The sequence below is a fragment of the Xiphophorus hellerii genome, chromosome 20 (genome assembly GCF_003331165.1).
Source record: "Xiphophorus hellerii strain 12219 chromosome 20, Xiphophorus_hellerii-4.1, whole genome shotgun sequence".
Lineage (NCBI taxonomy): Eukaryota > Metazoa > Chordata > Actinopteri > Cyprinodontiformes > Poeciliidae > Xiphophorus > Xiphophorus hellerii.
The window spans coordinates 10,686,735-10,706,476 of NC_045691.1; the positions used below are offsets into that span (position 1 = coordinate 10,686,735).

The following is a 19,742-nucleotide window of genomic DNA, read 5'->3' on the forward strand; positions in this document are numbered from 1 at the left end:
AGCCTTTGTATTCACTACAGCTTGCACAATACTGAAAGACTTTTTGCAGCTCAGACAATAATTCTGTATCTGGAGGTAATTCATTCTCGTATCAAGAGGCTTTTGGCAGCAAAGATTGAATCATCAGCCCTTGTTTCATTTTCCATGTAATTAAATCAGCTATTGAAAAAACACAATGCAAGCTGGCATGTGATTTAGGGAAAATTAGCATTTTTAATCACAGTACATTACTTTAATAACTCAATAAATCTGAGGCAGCTGGAGCATCTGAGAATGTTGTCACAGCTACTTAGTTCTGCATTTGCGACTAATACAGGCTGATGAGAATCACAATGAGAGAGTGAAAGTGTCAGAGAAAGGGAGGAAAGAAGGAAAGCGAGTCAGAGAGGAGGAGAACCCATGGAGATGGAAACAAAAGCATGCCAGGTGAAAAACATGGCTTAGCTGAGGCAGGAAGGAAGACATAACTGAACCATGTTTGGCACAGAAAGAGGTGGGGGCTTGGCACTTGTCTCCCCTCTTCCAGCTAATAACAGTTAATCCCCAATTAGCTCATCCATCACCTCTGTCATACATGAGACCTGCTTACCCCTTGTGTTGCTTTGTTGCTCTGCTTTGTTTGTGCAGCTTAGCGATGACTGTTGTCAGGGACACAAAACAAGTCTGAGTAACTACAGAAAATCTCATTTAATTATACAGGATTTCAAGAGACAAGGATAAGTACAGCAAAATGCAATTAAAGTGCAAACATCTCCACATTTTAAAGCCAGTTTATAAAGTGGTAAACCAGAGCAGGAAGAAGCGGAGTCCTGTAAGAGAGAGCAAAACGAGAAAAAAACAACAACTATAAAGTGTGGAAAACTGGACTTGCTTTAAAGTTGGGCAGAACGATGGTTTACTGTTTATGTTCTCCAGTCTACATTTTAACCACACCACTCTTTTAACCCTTGTAGGACTACCATTATAAAAGTCCGCATGAGCATCTTTTTACATTTTTGGATGCTGCAGAGTCATTATTAGGAGCACTCCAATGTTCTTTACATCTATAAAATCCTTATAAGTCCTCCTTTCCAAGTTTGTATGCCATTTATCAATAATAACTGATTAAAAATAGAAAATTTGCAAAACAATAACAAGAACTCCATCCGTTTATAATTTTTTTGACATATTTTTGTAAATATGAAGAGTTTCCTAACTTTATTTACCAAAGTTCCCAATACAAAAAAGTTGCACACAAGCCTTCTAAACCAAACACAATTTATTTGGAGTTTTTTCAAAGCTTCGTTTCAAAGTTACAGCCAATTTTCTAAAAACAATAAAACGAGGGAAAATAAAAAAAATGCTTTTATCAGTGCAATCAGAAAAAAGAAGTGCAGAAGATACATTGCACATTGTACATCAACAATAAAATACAAACATTTAAATGAAAGTGTGTCAGTCTTTGTGTATTCACATGAGTGAATACACAAATTGAGTAAGTCCAATATATGCATACATTTCATTAGCTGTGACATCAGTCCAACGAAATTTTTTTCCAGCAGCTAAATTTTTGGCTGCATTTTTGTTAGTGTTTTCACATAATGTCTTTATGGTAGCCTGGTCAAAAAATAATTTGAATAGCTCTGAAGGTGACGGAATCTCAGTATTGGAAAGGGGCAGCTGAACACCTGGTGTCCTCTTTGGACGGAAATGGAGTGGGGGGGTGCAGCAAATGATCAGTCTCCTTCTCTGTTTTCCACTTGACTTGAGTGTCCACATGAGTTTCTGACCTTTTGCCTCTCCTTTTACTAGCTGGACCCTCCCGACTTCTTTTTCTTCCTCTACTTGCACCTGCCACCACACCGTTATTGTCCTCTTCATCATCCTCATTCAGATCGCCATCTTTCTCCTCCACGATATTGCCAGTACTTCACACAGACGTAACATTACAGATTAGTTAGAGTTTTCAATCACACGTTCTGTGTTACGTAAAAAAAAAATAAAAAAATAAAAAATAATATATTTTTTACATATATATATATATGAGCGAAAAAGAGCCCACTTACATATCATGAAGTTTATCGATCCCTTCGATGAAGTCCTCTTCCTCATCAGTGTCTGCAGTATCAGGGTCTGAAGAATACCTCTCCTCATTTTGGCCATCTTGAGCGGTGACGAGCTCCAAGACTTCGGACGCAGAGTAAAATCTTCTTACTCCGTGTCTTTCCATAATTTTTTTTTTTTTGGGTGTTTGCCTTGCAAGAGCAGAGCCAAATAGCACGTGCAGGAAACGGAAATGACTTTCATGAAATCTCACCTGAAGTCATGTGACATTTCATGAAATCTCGTAGTATTTCATTCTGTCAACGTCAGAACAACACAGGAAGTGATTGGCCAGACCCGAGCTGATCTACAAATATAGGGATGGATGCCACATCATGTTTGTGGACCCATCCTTTTTACTATAAATCTGTGAACTCGTCTGCGCGCGCACAGCAACTCGGGGGGGATGTTTAGGGTCGGAAAAGGAAGCGCAATTCTTACAGTTTAATATGCAAAAAAAAAAATTGCTCTACCTTACGTGGTTCGAATTCTACCGGCATTTGAAAAATATGTATGCATCTCAGATCGCCGGCGATCTGGTAGCCCGAATCGGGTTAATTAAGAAGTTCCTGAGTCATCCAAAACATAGACTATTTTTAGGTCATTTAACAGAGTGCAGTATACATTAAGCATTTATCAACGTGTAACTATAAATGATATTGATCTCCACTGCATGCTGGACTTGATGCTGCTGATTTTATCCGATGATCAGGTCAAATACACCGAGTTTCTCACAGGAACAGTTCCTTACAAAAACATTCAGAATTCATGTTACAACCACAAGCTTGAATGTGTCAACACACACTGACATGTAATTAATGAATTACTAAACAACTTAATGTTATTTTTAGTTGTTTTTTGTGCTAATTAAAATCAGAAAAGTATGGTGGCAGATGTGTTTTGAGTCAATAGTTTGTTAAACATTATTGGCTACAAACGCAGCTCCTAGTCTTGCTTAAGTGCTTTATGCCTCTACCAGTTTTGCATATATAGAAACCAAATTTCTTTGGGCATTCATAGTTGCAGAGTAGCTCAAATTTAGTCAGACAGGATGGTGAGTAGATGTGAACAGCTAACAAATTTTATTACATACACATGCACTTTGACTCTCCCATTCTAACAAATGGATATCTCCTGGGTAAAAGCATGGATTTGTGACTCTGACTGTTTGTTTAGGGCAGTTGTTCAACAGAAAGGTGTCTCTTTATCCAAAACTCAAGTCTCCCTGCCTAGAACATATTTGCCATTTATTTAGCTCCATCAATCTTCACATTAACCCCGACCAGTTACTTCTCCCTGCTGAATATAAGCCTCCCCATAGCATGATGCTGTAATAACAGGTTTCATGGGGGCAGTGCATTTAAAGATGAGCAGTGTTAGTGTTCCCCCTAACATTCCATTCTACACAAGTTTCAATTTTGGTCTCATCTGTCCAGAGTCATTTCTTCTACACAGTTGGTTTCTACTTCACTTGTCACAACCTGCAAATGAGACTTTGTCCCTTTTTTTCCTCCATAATAACTTTCTTCTTGCTACTCTTCTAGAAAGTATCTTTGTAACACATTTAATTGTGGAAAATAATGTAGTTATGATGATATTGTACAGGGTGACATGATTAGGAAATTAAACGTATATTTCTTACCCTTTTCTAATACTTAATCAGATAATTTTGATAAATTTAACAATTAAGACTATATGAAACAAGAAAAACTTTATATCTGACATGCTTAATGAAGCATATTACCTTTAACTATTGTTTGACATGAGTAGAAAACTTTTAATCATTTATCTTAACTGATGACAGCACAAGTTTTATTGATTAATTAGCTGGAGTCCAGTTGGTGAAACATCACCTCACCTTGATTTGACTCTGGCTTATAAACTGTTGGTGATCATCCAATCTTCCTCTTCCCTCTTGCTACACCCAGTTATTTTGGCGTCTATCTTTAGTTTAGTTCCCCCTGTAGTTACATAAGACATTTATTTTTAGGCATAAATCACGGGTGACCTCCCTCTTTTCTCCAAACTTCAGCCAGGTTGTTAATATAAGCATTCAGTAAAGCACACAAACTATTTCAGTTGCAGATCTCTTAATGATAATAGCATATACCTAACTGCATAACCAGCTTAGATGACTAAGCGGCTTATAATGATCTATCTTGACAAAAAGAAATATGTTATTTATTGTGTGATCAAGAAATTAACTTTGGTGTCACTTCGGGACAATGTTCCCTTTAATCTAGTGACGATAACAGTAATTGCCAGCAGGTGCATGATTACAAATGAAAGTGAGAGCTGGTAACATGACAGCACGTGCATGCTTGTCAAGGGTGTTTATCCGCATGTGCAAATTGTGGTATACATCAACTTTATTTGCTTTTATCTCTACTTTAAGGTTTGCAGAATTGCTCAATTTCTATCTTTCAGTCTTTCTTTCTGACAAAGATTTATCACGCTATCTCTTCACCTCCTCTTCCCTTTTGACACTCTCTTGCATTTTTGTAGCTGCTTGCACAATTACAGAGCTGCAACTGAAAACACACATTGTTTGAATGCTTAACCGTGAATCTCCTGAGTATGGATTAACACCTAAATGGTGGACTGGAAAACAACATTTAAAGACATTATAATTTGAATGCTTATTTGAATTTACTAATTAATAACTTATGGTGCCACCTCACATTTTTGTGGTTCTTGCTTCTGTCAATGTAGGCCCAATAAGAAGGCTTGTTTGCACTAATACACTGGATTAAGCCTCTACCAGTCATCTGTACAACATGAGAACACACATGCAGGCTGGAGCGACCGCAAACCCACAAACAGTCATTAGCACTGCAGTTGTAGACCCAACTAATTAGCTCATCATCATCTCAGCACCTCTCTGCCTCGCCTCATGGATCTGGTTTCAAAGATTTCCTAAAGAGTCATAACACTATGAGTTAAACATTATGAGACTGGACTTGCAGGCATATTTCAACTGAGTCTTAGGAGGAAGAGGTGGTGAAACACAAAATTTGCCGTTTCTTATATCGATTGCTTTAGTACCCCTAAAACAGCCCCATAAGAGTTGATTTGACAGGACACGTACAAGAAAAAGCTATTATGACGCCAGGAAACACCGGTTAACTGTAGTAAGCATGGTGCCGCTGGACAGCTCGATCCATTTGCAGGTCCAGCAATGATAGAATAGAGGCAGCTGGATTGGTCTGATACCACCCAAGAAACACAAAACAAACATAACATTTATGGGGCTTTTTAGATCTATCAGTTCCTTAGTCTCCCTGGTTATTTGATTTTTGAGACTCACTTACATATGTCAGGCAAAACGGAGCTTAATTCAATGCAAAAGCCACAAAACAATTTAGTGGAAACTTAAACAGAATACTTAAATTTTTCAGGATGTTTTTTTGAAAAGTTTCAAGAAGTTCTAAAAGAATTTTGCTTGAAACCCTCAAAAGTTTGTTTCTGTTGATCATTATCCTCCTGTCACAATATCAACTGTCACATACATGATTTAATCACCAGACAAACCAGGCTCCTTGAATATTCTTCATATGTCCAAAAATATCATACAGCATGCATTCTTCTGCCTAAGAATCAATGCAACAACTGATTGGATGCAATAGTAATAACCCATCTATACCATTACTTAACCCTATATAACACTATGTAAATCCTCTGCCTGTGCTGGCGAAGACTCGCTCACCTCAAAAATGGCGGATACTTCAAACTAGACAAGAGACGAACAACATAACCGACTTTCTGGAAAAAATTAGCTCATAATAGGAACGCTATGAAACGCTGAACTTTCATCGTCATTTGAGTCTTAGAATGTCTGAAAAAAAATTTGAACTAGACGATGTCAAGTCAAAAGTAACATCTATAATCCATGCACGAATTTCACATTCTTTATTCCAATACATTGACACTATTTAAAGCTGTGACCTACATGCCAAATTTTCTTGTGTTAAGACATTCACGTTTTCTTCAATATGCCAACACATATAGCCACATAACTAAGAACAGTTTTACAAAAGTAAAAAAAATATTTTTGCATTATTAGTACTAGTCAAAAGTTTGTATTGGTATAAAATTCCTTGTTGAAAAACAAATAGTATTCTTAAATAAATCTAGTGTGTTTCATTTAAAGCTCGGTTGTAATTTTTGTCAGAACATTGACTCTTCCCTGTTAGTAACAATACTTGGGTACATGTGTTCTTTTTTCCTGTATAAACTGGTTACTGTGAGATGCAACAGAGCAGATTTTAAAAAGATACACACTGTAAGATGACTATAACTCCTGCTGCAGTTTAATACACAAAAAGGGTGGAACAACTGGAGGTTTGCATGTGACTGCATATAAATATTATTATACAGTCAGAATCACCAGCACAGTCTCTTAGTTTGTAATATGGCAAATCCAGCAAAATGACAGAGAAGCCAATCTACAGTTTATAACTCAACCACACATCGATAATAGAAAAAATAGATTACAGTAAATCCATGGTTCAAAAGCTACATACCTTTGAAATGTCAGAGGGGAAACCACAGCGGATAACTCATCTCAAAACTCATTTCAGCTGCACAATGCAAGCTGTATTACAAATATTCAACAGTCTACTATTCCCCGCAGGTATTTTTTAGCAAAACACTATACATTTTCATTTGAGATGAGAGGGAAAAAATGCTTTTTTTTTAACTGGCAAGCAGCCAAAGCAATTTAATTACATTCCAAATGGGCACGCAATCTTCGCACAGCAACCAGCTCCTCTTGTATTTCTCAAACTTCAACAGCCCCCCTTGACTTTCTCTGAGTAATTGGAATCTTCCACTCTTCCACCCTTGTCATTATGCAGAGCAGCAGAAAGTACAAAAAAAACAAAAACAAAAAAGAAGGAACAAGGAGATCTGGCAATCACAGTTAGAGGCTTAAGGCAGTTTGTAACTTCATCAGCATATCTTGATTCAGTTTCTCTAAAGTCAATTAAAATACTATTAGATGATGTGTACCTGGAAAGGCAAGTTTTCTCTGAAAAAAGAAACCACCACTGATTAGCTACCACTAAAATGAGCAAAGCTGTTAGAAAGGTTACCACTTTCTTCTTCAAATTCATTCTTCCTTCTGCAAAGAAAAACTAATTAATTCACCACAAACAAACTGCAATGCATCTGCACTTGAAAGATATGAAACATTGCAAAGACGTTTGTGGTGCAAAGAAGGTTCAAATTTACCATGAAAACATAACTCCACATAACATTTAAATAAAATAAAAAAACATTCATAAATAATTCTATTTAAAATTTTTATTAAATATTTTTTCAATGTGCAATTTATATCCCAGTTTAAAATGAAACATAAAAAGATGCTTTTTACAACCTTTTTTCTTTTTTTTGATGCAAAAACACTTTGCAATCTCAGAGGAGCCCTCCCATTTACCCGCTGGGTTAATTATGGTATGGATGGGAAAATAAATTACCTATCCATGACTGACAGTATGTTTGGATGTCTGTTTACAGTTCAGCCCAGAATGAAAGTTCTGACATGACAAAAATTCCAAGCAAAAGTTCAAATCTATCATATGATCTTGTTTGCCTCACAGAGGTCTAATAAATATCTTTGATGTTCCAAAGCCTGAAGAAAATTAAGAAAAGGCAAATTAACATCCAGTTTAGGAGATAATAAACATAAAATGGCTTAAAACATAAATATATATCACTGTTCATATGCTCTTACACGGCCTGCTGCTCAGCGCTGCTCTCTTTCACTGTCACTGAAACAGTCTGAGAGCCATGCCACATGCCAATGCCTTTGTGTGGAAGATTAAGTGAAACCAGGAGTGCCAGCAATGCTGTGTTTGCACAGCGAAGCCGCTCAAATTCAGCTGCACCCATATATCACATACCAGTCAGCATACCAAAGGCCTAGAAAGACAGCTACTGTGGTATGAATATTTGCAATATCAAGTGTAATATCAATAATATGCAAATAAATAAATAAAAAATTAAAATTAAAAAAATCAAAGTGCAGTTAAATGCATAGAGAGGCACTTCTTCTTGTCATCACTTACATGGGAATAGAATTCTTGGAAAGTAAAACTCAGCTACAGTGAGGATATTGCGAACAAAGCCCAAATGTGCCAGAGGTAGTTTACAAGACTGAGGCAAAGAGGGGCCTAAGGGGACTGTGGGTTTGTAGTGATAGGGAGGGGAGTCTCACATACACACTTACACACACGCACACGCACTTTGCTAAGGGCACAGAAACAAACAACAGAGGACCAATCCGTGGTGACCCAACCAGCAAACTTAACTCCCTGTACAACCTTGAACTAACTCAGTTATGGCATATTTACAAGAAAAACATCTGGAGAAAAAGCCAAGCTTATGCAAAAAAGAAAAAAAAAACATAAAACAGAGGTAAATCGGAAGAAAACTGCTCTCTTTTCTTAAAAGCAGTCTGACGAAACCTTAAAGCCCAAAAGTGATTCCGAATTAATCAATTACACTTTCAATGAAAGGGTAATTACTGAACATCAAACTTTAAGGTACAGTAATCTGTGGGCTGCGCTGTTGCTGCTGCACAACACGATAACATTTCTGTGGTCTATGTGCTCACATGTGCACTTGTGTTTATTTATGGTAAAGTAGTGCAGGCATGTTTGCATCTGCATGCAAAACAGTGTGTGTGTCTACCTGCGAGGGGGCATGTGCATTGGAGAGTATAAACTCAGTGGTCCTGCAGTCTTTGAATGTGGATCTGAACCAGCCGTCTCTAGAGCTGTTTGCACAGGACATGCCTCAGGAAGTTAAGACAACTGCTCATGTTTGCCCTGGCTCGCGGGCCTTTCATAATACACTCAACAGCTGCAATCTTTAACATTGCTTTTGTAAATGTTTCCTCTGCAACCTGTTTTAAATTACAGCTTTTTCGGCGTGCCTAACAGAAGGATTAATGTGCTCACAAATTAACAGGTTGCAACGTTGCAGCTCCAGTACTGCCTTGCAGAAGTATCTATATCTCTGTTTTTCCCATGTTGTCACATTACAACCGCAAACTTCGACCCATTCTTGGGAACTTTTGCTCATTGACCAATAGATGGGAATGCAAAATTGCAAACTGAAAAAAGCTACAAGGTTTACACATTTGTTCATGACAAAAAATGTGGAAAGTCTGTCATGTTTATGGAGTTAACCCTTTTGACTCATTTACCCCTAAATAAAACCCGGTGCAATCATCCATCAATTTTCTACTCCCATTTAATCCTTCAATATTGCTGCCTGGTTCCAGTGGTCAATGGGAAGCAGGTGGGGTGCAGGCTAGACATGTCACACAGAGACACGCTGGACAAACAATCACTTACACACACACAAACTAAAGGTAACATTGTGTTTGGACTGTGGTGGTAAGGCAGACTACATAGAAAGATATCACTGGTACAAGTGATGCAAACTCCATGCTGAAATACCGATAGGTGGGATTTGAACAAAGACACTTCTTGCTGCAATGTAACAATTACGAACTGTCTCTAAAAGACACTTAGAGAATAGAGCTAATTTGCAGACATGATGGTCCATCCAAACATAAAGGCCAGAAGAGCAAAGCCTTAATTAGAGAAAAAGCGAATGTTAACTTTGGAGGTGCTGCAGAGATCTGCACCTCACGTCAAAGAATCTGGAGACAAGATCAAAATTATTATATAATTTACTATTATGAGAGCACTTCATAAATTATAACACTGATGAATTAGTGGCAGAATCTGAATCACTGAAAGAAAACCAAAAGGCTTGTTTGAGTGATGTAGGGGTTACTGGGCACATGTGAACGAAGGTACTTTGGTCAGAGGATTAAATAAATTTAAGCCTTTTGACCTACACGCATATGCTGTGTGAAAACAAATTCACAATATCTTATAAGAAAAAAATGTTACTCAATTCAGACTTTAGATTCTGTGACAAGTGTTAAATTAATGTTTATTTATCTTTAATTCATTCAAATTGAGCAAAATCCTAAATAAATACATGGTTTGTGTTGTAAAAAAGTTCAAAGTGTATTAAAACTTTTTCAAGGCAATGAGAGTATACTCTACAGTTCTAATGTTTGTGCATCATTATATATAAATCATTTTCAAATAGTTGAGTCCTTAACCAGGCCTTGCTAATGTTCTCACAAATCCTGTCTCTTACATGCCGTCAAAAGCTAATTTCTTAAGAGCACAACCTGTCAACAACCTGACCTGTCAAGGTTTTCAAAAATCCCTTTAGAAACGCCTCTCTTCCACTGATTTTTTTCTTTGCCAAAGCTTGTTCTAGATTGAACCTTTACTCAAAAAATAACAAAATAAAAATACAAAGTAGTCCAGACACGTAAAATATCACCCATACGTTTCTCAAGGAGATGAACCAAGGAAAAAATGTTGGATAAAGTGTTTCCTCTTTGCACAAATACAAACTATTGAAGTGTAAAAAGATAAGCTCCATCTGTGCTTATTTGAAATGTTAATTTAGTTTTCTCATGCACTGGTTCTGTTAATTTATGTAGCAAAGCTGGCTTTACACACAGATCTACCAAGGCCAATAACAGCATTCATAATCTCCAGCATCAAGCACAATCACTTTGTGGTCTACTTGTTTATGAATGACACCAAGCAATTATTCTGATGAAGATCAGTTTTCTTTCTTGCTTGGGGACTGCAGCTGAAAATGGTTTGTCTTTGCTGCCTCCATGTTGGCATGCTGATACCTTAATTATAAAATAACAGTAGCAATAAAATGTTACTGTATGATGATTAGGAACATGCAGTTAACAGTTAGGCTTCTAAAACTGTTGCAAAAAGAGTGAAGTGCGCACTTCCTGACCTACAGACTAAACCGCACGCACGTGGATGCAGCTAAATGTCAGCAACAACAATATATAAAGCTGCACAACACAATGTAAAAGTAGTTTGAAAATTAATAACAACATTGACTACTTGTGAAAACTGAGACAATTACCAATAAATCTTTGCATGTTGAACATGCTGATTTCATAAGATGCATGCTGGACTATTATATTTTGTTCACATGCACGATAGAAATAATAATATTAACCCTCTGTGCATAACAAAATATTAGTTTATCTGACAAGCCATCAGGTCGACAAGAAGTGAATCAATGCTTGTATTTTTTCATATTTCAGTAGTGATGGAAAGCAGATGAATCTGCTCTGAAACGCTACTGTAGCAGTGAGAAAAAATACAGTCAGTATTCCCTTTTCATCAGCAGACACAGTGCAGAGCAGTGCAGAAAAATGGTTAAATAAATCAGATAAAGCAGATATTTCTCTCTCTCTCCATCTCTTGCTCTCTCGCTTTTTTTCTCTCCCTTGCTCTCATACACATACACACACATTCTTCAGTGAAATCCATCAATCAGCATTTCATGCAGTTTGGGTTTGAACCACACCAAATGCACTAAAACAATAAACGCCTGTCTTTCAAGTTGCTATCTGGACTGGAACACATCTGGTGGCAATGCTCATTTTGGTTTCCACATTGCTGTATGACATTACAGACTCAATGGCAGAATGAAAAATAAAGTACCCCTAAAAATCTTTTTTTTTTTTTTAGTTTCCCTCTGGCGTCTACCCCTTTGCCTTCTTTTTCTCGCTATCTTAATGCACACACCAGATCTACTTCCCCCTCTCGGCTCTAACCAACTAACCTCTCAAACACTATTCCCCCGGCCCATCCCCCAACCAATCAAGAAGTGAATATAAAACAGCACAAGGAAACTGGGCTGCATGAGGGAGGTGGTAGAGGAGAAGGCAGACAGACAGGAGAGAGAAGACGGCAAGTCAAGGCGAATGCTGCTGAGGAACCACTGGCCTCCTGAGGTGAGGACAGTTTAAACAGCCTTGGCTCGCTGGACTCGACCTCACACAAATCACAAGTGTGTGAAACACACACCCAACATCCAGCTGAGCAGCCAGGAGCCAAAAGCCGATAGTAACATTTGGGCTTCAAGGAGCTGTGATGAAAATTAGGGTTAATGTGATTTAATGAGGGGCGTGAGCCGGGCCGAGGTTGGACTGCTTCAACTCTTGATCAATGTCAAATTTGGAATTACTCTGACACCTTGTGATGTGGTGATGCTCCACTGTGGCTTACAGTTTGCTGTGCTCTCTGCAAAGCCTGGGAACCTGCAATAATTTTCAGTCTAAAAAAAGACTGACAATTTCTGGTAAATAACAGTCACGTGACAGATTATAGTGTGAAAACAGAGATGACTGTCACAGCTGCAATACATCACACCCTCTCTGCTAGAAACAGTTTTAAAAATGTATTGTCATAATTTAATTCTTGGTATCTCATTTAACAAGACATCAACAAAAATAAATTGTCTCTAAGGACTTTGGTGATTAAATTGCAAACCAAGGAGGGTAAACCATAGACTCTATTTTCAGTCATTTTGTGACTTATGACCCTCCACCTTTACCAGCTCTGAGCCATTGAGTCTGGTCTCGATAGTAAGGCGCAGAGCAAAGTGATGGGACTGCAGCAGAGCATAGCTTGTTACTTTCACTGTAAACTGCATGGTAAACTCAAGTCCACGGCCATTAATTCTTGTTATGAACAACAGAATCAATCACTACTTTTTCTCTAAGCTGATATTTGTCAGCAAAATGTCACAGCTGCAGATGGAAATGGCAACATTTGGTCTATTTTTATGCACAGGTATTGACGAACATTTATGAACATAGTCTCCGGCACATAGTTGAAACCTTGAGACCACCTCTAAAAATGATTATTACTGCCAATTTTAATATATTAGGTTATTTCACAGACCAAATAAACCTTAATATTACTACTACTGTAAAAGCAAACATAGACAATCCTCCTTATTTCCGCTCTTGGGCATACAGCCACTCAGCACCAAGGAAGATGAACGGCACTCCTGGGTTGGTTCTTTTGCAACACCAGCTAATAATGTGTCAAGTAGCATTGTACCTAGGTATTTTAGCTTCCCGAGATACATTTTCCATAAATGTTTTTAAAAAATCCCTGAATAGTGAAATTTTCCATTAATAATTTGGAGTTACATTCCTCAGAAAAATCAGCAAATTAATCTATGAGTATTATTAGCCTTTTTTTTAGCCAGCTGTCCAGCAGTATGCAGCAAGAAATGGGGGAGGGGCATGCCTGAATCACTCTGCTCTATACATCCAAAGAACACTCCTGCTTTCTCTAGAATCTCATTAGAAGGACTGGATAATATAGGAAGAATGTCAGAAGAGTTTAGCAGTAATAAAACTGCAACTTTTAAAAACTTTAATGTACTACTAACTGGCCTACGCCTTGTTGCAGCTGCAAAATGAAAACAGATGTGGCAACATTTGGAATTATTTCTACATGTAACAATGTAGTGCAAGAAACATAAACTAAAAGGCATGTTTTGCATGATTTCAGTGAATAATCTCTGACATCTTTAACTCCATTATGTATTTAAGAATAAATTTCAACTCAAAGAAATTTGACCACTTTTACTGTAATGGTTTGTAACAAAAAACCCACAAGCTCCACTCCACCAGAGAACAGCACTGTAGCTACTTATCATTAACTCAGAGACACAATCAGCCCTGGGCGATCCAGCTTCCCTGCATAACCTTTTGACATTGCTGCTGGGAAGGTAAATGAGAGAAAGAAGTTAGACACTGAGAGGGGATGAAGTGAGGAGACTTGATTATGAGTTGTGCCAGAAAGTGGTATGATGAAAAAAAGTAAGAGAACAAAAATAAGATGATTGTTACACTGGTATAGTTATTTTTACGAAGAGAAAATGTCTATTTTATGTCTCCACTCTAGGTTATTTGTTCTGAGTTAACTGTCTGGAACTGGATAAGAACAATAAACTCAGAGAGTCCCCAGTTCCAGCCACTTGGGTTGCATTTGGTGTGCAGTGGAGGCATGCATGGGTTAACATTTCCAGAGTGAGAACAGCGGGGATACTGCAGCTCGGACTGGCCAGTCAGCAGAATGTTATGAATGGGCACAATGAAAAAAAAACCCAAAGTCCATGTTGTCGACCCAAGAATGCTTGCCTCCATGTAATTAACTCCTCTCTGTGTACAGAATGAGGTACTACAGAAATAACTTATTTTTTCTGTGTCTATTACGATCATGTTTCTGAGAGAGAGAGAAACAAAATCACATTCTCAGAATTTAATATGGATTTTTTTTTCTTATTTTTTGCCTGGCCATACTTTGAAGTATCCCATGACTAATACAATGATTTGGACAGCATTTGAAATGGAACAAACCACTTTGGAAGGGGTTTTACGTGCGCTGCTTTTGAATGGACACACATCAGCAGATTGTTTCTGTTCTGATGAAAAAGCAAAATGTTAAATCTATAGATGAGTGTTAAAACTCATTTGTTGCATTTCAGCAATGATGTACAGTGCTGAAAATAAACACACTGATGTGGTCCTTCAAATAAAAACTCAAGCAAAGGTATATAAATAACATAAAGTAAGTTGGAACAGATGGCTGCTATGCAAAGAAAAACATCTGCAACCCATTGGATTATAAACCTACAGAATAACTACAGTGTAATTACATGAGAGGCTCTCTCTTGGGCACTGTGCAATTAGAGTGGAGAGGGACGAGGAGAAAGTGGAACATCTACAGCAATCTATCTAACTTCATTTCACCAGAGTGATTCTGCCCGAGGGTATGCACAAGTCATAATGCATTTGACAAATAGTCTCCCGCTAAAAACAGGCATTTGCGAAGAAGTGGCCTTCAGCGCTGGTATACACAGCTGAGTGTGTGCTGAGCAAACAAGCCTCCCACTCAGTGAGGGAAAAGATACAGAGAGGCTTCAAAAAGATTAGGAGAAATCTTGGGTGAAAAGTAAAGATGACTCATGGTTGATTGTGCAAGTGCAGGACAATGCGAGCAGGATAGAGTTGAGAAGAGCAACAGAGCCGTTGGGCTCCTAGCCATACACAAATCGATTCTCTTCTCATGTGTCTTTTTTTGCATTGCTTTGAACAGTGAATGCATAGGTTGTTTGTATGAGAAGAGAAAAGACTTGATCTCTCCATGATTGTATTATCTTTTTATATAAATACTTGTATATTGACAAAGTATTACTTTCTTTCCCTGCAACAATTTCAGATATAAAATTAACTGACATCAGAGATACACCAATTAATTGCACAAAGGCTGAAATAAGCCATTTTTTCTTAATAAAGTTCTATTTTACTAATTTGAATGGTAACAAAGCAAAGCACTGTCATCGCCTCAGGGCGTGACATCAACCAAGAGCATAAAGATTAGGTACATAAATACTCTGATGGGTAAATGAGGAACATATTGCAGTTCCTTAATTTTCTATTGAATTCAAAACTACTACCTCTCTGAGGGAACTGCAGCACTTTTCCTATTTTCTATGTTGTAGTTCTTATATTATTATTAATATTGGTATAAGCAGCTCAGGCAAAACAAAAAAACCTTAAAAAACATCTGCCAATTCAACATTTTTAGCACAGAATATAGTTGGCTATTTTCTCCATCCTTATTTATTTGAAGAAACTAGGTTAACCAACTGAAAGAAAAATCCACTTACTGCAACTCAACATGATACCTTTGATGGAAGTAAAATGTATTGCAAGGCTGTGTTTTTTAATGGGTGGCTTCATTTTTGTGATTGTTTAACGTCCAATTGTGAGCAGAGCCTTATTCAAAATTCACTGCACATTTTGCATTTGTGGTGCTCAATCATTATGTCAGAGTGATCCATACTCCTGGCACACATCAATCAACCATCAGCTTGAATGCGGCCAATCAGCTCAAACTGGTTTCAGCTTTCTTTACATTTCTTTACATTTCTATAACTCCTTCAACACTCAAAAACAGTACATGAACATATATATATACTTCTATGCAGCAAACAACTCAAGTCTTCCACAAAATGATTTTATGCAACAAGAAACAGGAAGTGACTGTGTTTTGATACATGGATTATTTCAGTTAGTACAATGCACACTTCCTGATTTGTGCCTTGACATACTGGGCTATTATTGGTTTTTACACCTTCCATGAAGATGTAAAATATGATCCATCAGTGAACAAATAGTTGTAATGTAGCAAAACATACAATAAAAACACATTTTTATAACCATCACAAGCCTGCTTGTAGCTGAGGTATGCTTAACAAGAGAGTAGCTCTAAAAATAAATTCACCACATAAGTGAAAAAAAAGTTCCTGCATCATTTTATAAGTTATGTGTAATAACAAGAGTACAGTTGCAATAATGTGCTACTTTACATCTTAGTCACAGGTGTTGCCTTAGTCATGACAGTGCTATATGTCTTTCTGTGGGCTCTGTTCTTGCTGTATAATAACAACCAGGACAGTTCACTATGTTAAAAGTATAAATCTTGTTAAATAGCACCAGGCTTCACTGAAAACATAAATATACAGTATCTGGCAAAATAATGAACACCTATTAATAACTTTCCACAAGTTATAAACACAAACTTTAATATATGTTGCAGTAAATTTTGTTGCATTAGACCACAAACTGGAAGGGAACTTATACACTGTTTTCCAAATTTTGTGAACATATAAGAAATGTCAGGAAATGCAAATGACATTTGGATTATAAAACAATATTCCAAGCTTTGAGCTTCTAAAAATCACACAACCAAAACATGGAATGAGTAAAGCATAGCTGAAACGTAGCAAAGCATAGATCACCATCTATACTGGCAGGAAGTGCAAGGAGAGCAATAATCAGACAATGGTGACTCAGGAGGTGTTGGAGAGATCAACAAGCTCAGAAAGGAGAATTTGTTCACAGGTCAACTATCTATCAAATTCAGCCACTATGGATGAGTGACAAGACTGTCAAATTGTTAAAAGTCAAACTTTTTCACTTCTGTAATTTGATAAATGCAATGTATCTGACAGAGCATTTTCTAAAAACAATAATATTAATAATAATCTGCTACATACAGATGAATTTGTATATAGCAAAAAGCTTCTTTTTTTAATGGAAAACTCAGTTTTTGAAGAAGAACTTATATGGATTATCACCCTGAACATACTATCCACCCTGTCACACAAGTTGGATGACAACATCACACTTTGAGGTGCTTTTCTCCAGCAGGGACAAGAAAGCTAGTGAGAGTTGATGGAAAGGTAAATAAAGCCAAGTAAACGTCAATCCAGGAGGAAAACCTGTTATATGGCACAGATTTTCCTGTGAGTGGGTCATAGTTTTATCTTTGAGCAGGACCAGGACCTTAAACATGCAGTCAGTCCCTCAATAGCCTGGCCTAGATCCAACTCTAAAACAGAATTCATGCCAAAGCTTGAAGACTAATATTCGCAAAGTAAATACAAAAACAGGCCACACTTTTCAGATTTTTTTTTTTTTTTAAACAGAAAATTATACATATAATTTTCATTCCCTCACCAGTGTAAACTATAATATGGTGGTCTATCACATACAATTCCAATAAAATACACTTTTCTAGTTGCTAGGTCACAAAACGTGAAACGGTTCCACAAGTATTGACACTTTGCAAGTCACTGTATAACTGCTGCTAGACTTTGCATAACCACTTTAAGAGCATGTCTTCCACATTTACTCGGATAAACCTGCCTGAATGTTGAAATTTAAAAATAAGTCAAATGTTCATTCAGGTAACAAGTATTAAAATACATTTTTGATGTTTTATCCCAGTGAAGGGTAGGTTTATATTGCTATTTAATGACTGAGGCTGGCATTATAGATGGTAAGGAAGTGTCAGTAATCCACTCATAATAGTTTGTAAAGTAATCAAAAACCTCTTCACCATGAGTGTTTGTGTGTGGATGACAGAATGCAACTGTATGTATCCAGGCAGGTGACCGTGTGTATGAACAGGGGAGATTAACAATCCAAATATTGCACTGTGCTATAATGTTTCACATGTATCACCTTGTCGTCAGCAAATGTTAACGGCCTGCTGACTTCCCCACAGGTCCTAGGGCAAGCAAATTCTTATGAATGGCTATGGATATCTCTCCCCAGAATACATTTTAATAGCTGTTTGCACAAGTTTTACCTTGACCACAAAATTGAAGGAGCCTTTAAGTGACTTTTACTTCTCGGTTTGGTGTGCATGTATGTTTGTCTTTCGTATGGATAATACTTAGCAAATTATTTAGTTTCACAAACTATACAATCAGAAAAATTCAGAAAAGGACCTAGGAAAAATTAATGTAACTTTTTAATAGAGGAAAAAATCTTTTTTCTTGAGCTTAAGTTGAATATCTTGTGTAAAACCTGTTTATTTTGAGACGTTTTGAAATTGTTGACAACATAAATACAAAAGCTTGATTTAAAAGGAAAATATTGATGTAAAAATCTCAGTGTTGGCCGCTTAAATTGGGTCGTCTCTTTAAAAAAATTAACCACTGCTCTTTTGTTTTTCTGCTAAAGTTCTAATAATCATATGCAAGAATGTGCTAATAGATTTCAGCTTAAAAAGCCGTGCAGCTGTAACCTTGGGTCATTTCGTACGGCTCAGATGCAAAAAAAATACCACGTTTCGAAATGTTGGTAACTGTTTATTACTGTGCGCAAATCATTGCCATCTGCGAACTCGTTCGTGGCAGATATGAGTATAATTTACGCAACTGAGTGAGATAATTTATAATCATTCAGGGAAGTTTTCAAGCTAAATAATATCCGTTAAAGCGCAATCTCACACACATCCAATGTTTTGTTCAGTTTGATCAGAGAAGCAGTGCCCGAAAGAGAGCGGTGCGCTCCAACTCTGCTTCCATGGCACAACAGTGATATACTAAAGACGACATTAAAACAAACTCCAGATGAAGAAAAATGCATGAGCGCGATCTCAGAGCAGGTGTCAATGACAGCAAATATGAAATGGAAAAAAAAAAAGTTTAATAAAAGCTTGCTGCAGCTGCGGATTCATGGCATGTTTATCCCCAGGGAAACAAAAGTGCAGCGCAAGCCCAACCTCAATGCCCAGTGCCTTATTACACAGCCATGTGTGACCAATGCACGTTTGCGCGCTTGCACTTGAAATTGACACATCTCAGTCGACTTTAGTAGAGTTAATTGTTTACCTTGTTGGAATGATAATAGTCCAGCCCGGAGTCAGTCGGTAACGTACATGAACCCACGCTGGAAGGGGGAGCTGGATAAAATCTTACGTCCATCTCAAAGAGCGCAAAACTGACGGCATGAAAGCGTAGCTCCAAAGGAAAAAAAAAACTGCAATGTCTCTCTCTCCTGCACACTCTCAAACACACCCCCACACACGCCGTCTCTCACCCTTCTGTGTTGTGTGTCAAACCGGGCAAAAAGTACGACAAGTGGAAGAAAAAGGATTCTCTCCAGACGTTCAGTTTCTATATCCGTTCTACAGATACTTCAGCACTATATGGACATTCAGCACAATGATGCTGCACGATATCTAACATCCCTATAAAGTTCACTTAGGGAGACGGAGGAATTGATGGGAGCGTCGCCGCCACGGTGGTCTCAGAAACTAAGAAGCAGGACAGTTAGTGAAGTTGTTGGAGCCGAACCGAGCCGGGTGGTGCTGCAGGTACAGATGCAGGAATGAAATTGTCAGCGGTCGCTCCCAAAGCGCCCG

General features: G+C 37.6%; 1 protein-coding gene across 1 annotated transcript in view; it reads right to left on the bottom strand.

Moving 5' to 3' along the window:
• The window catches only part of LOC116710900 (TOX high mobility group box family member 2-like), a 106,358-nt gene extending 87,056 nt beyond the window's left edge, over window positions 1–19,302 (bottom strand). Inside the window, 1 exon segment of the mRNA XM_032550194.1 lies at window positions 19,210–19,302. Coding sequence (XP_032406085.1) covers window positions 19,210–19,302 — 93 coding nt within the window.
• Window positions 19,303–19,742: the final 440 nt, after the last annotated feature.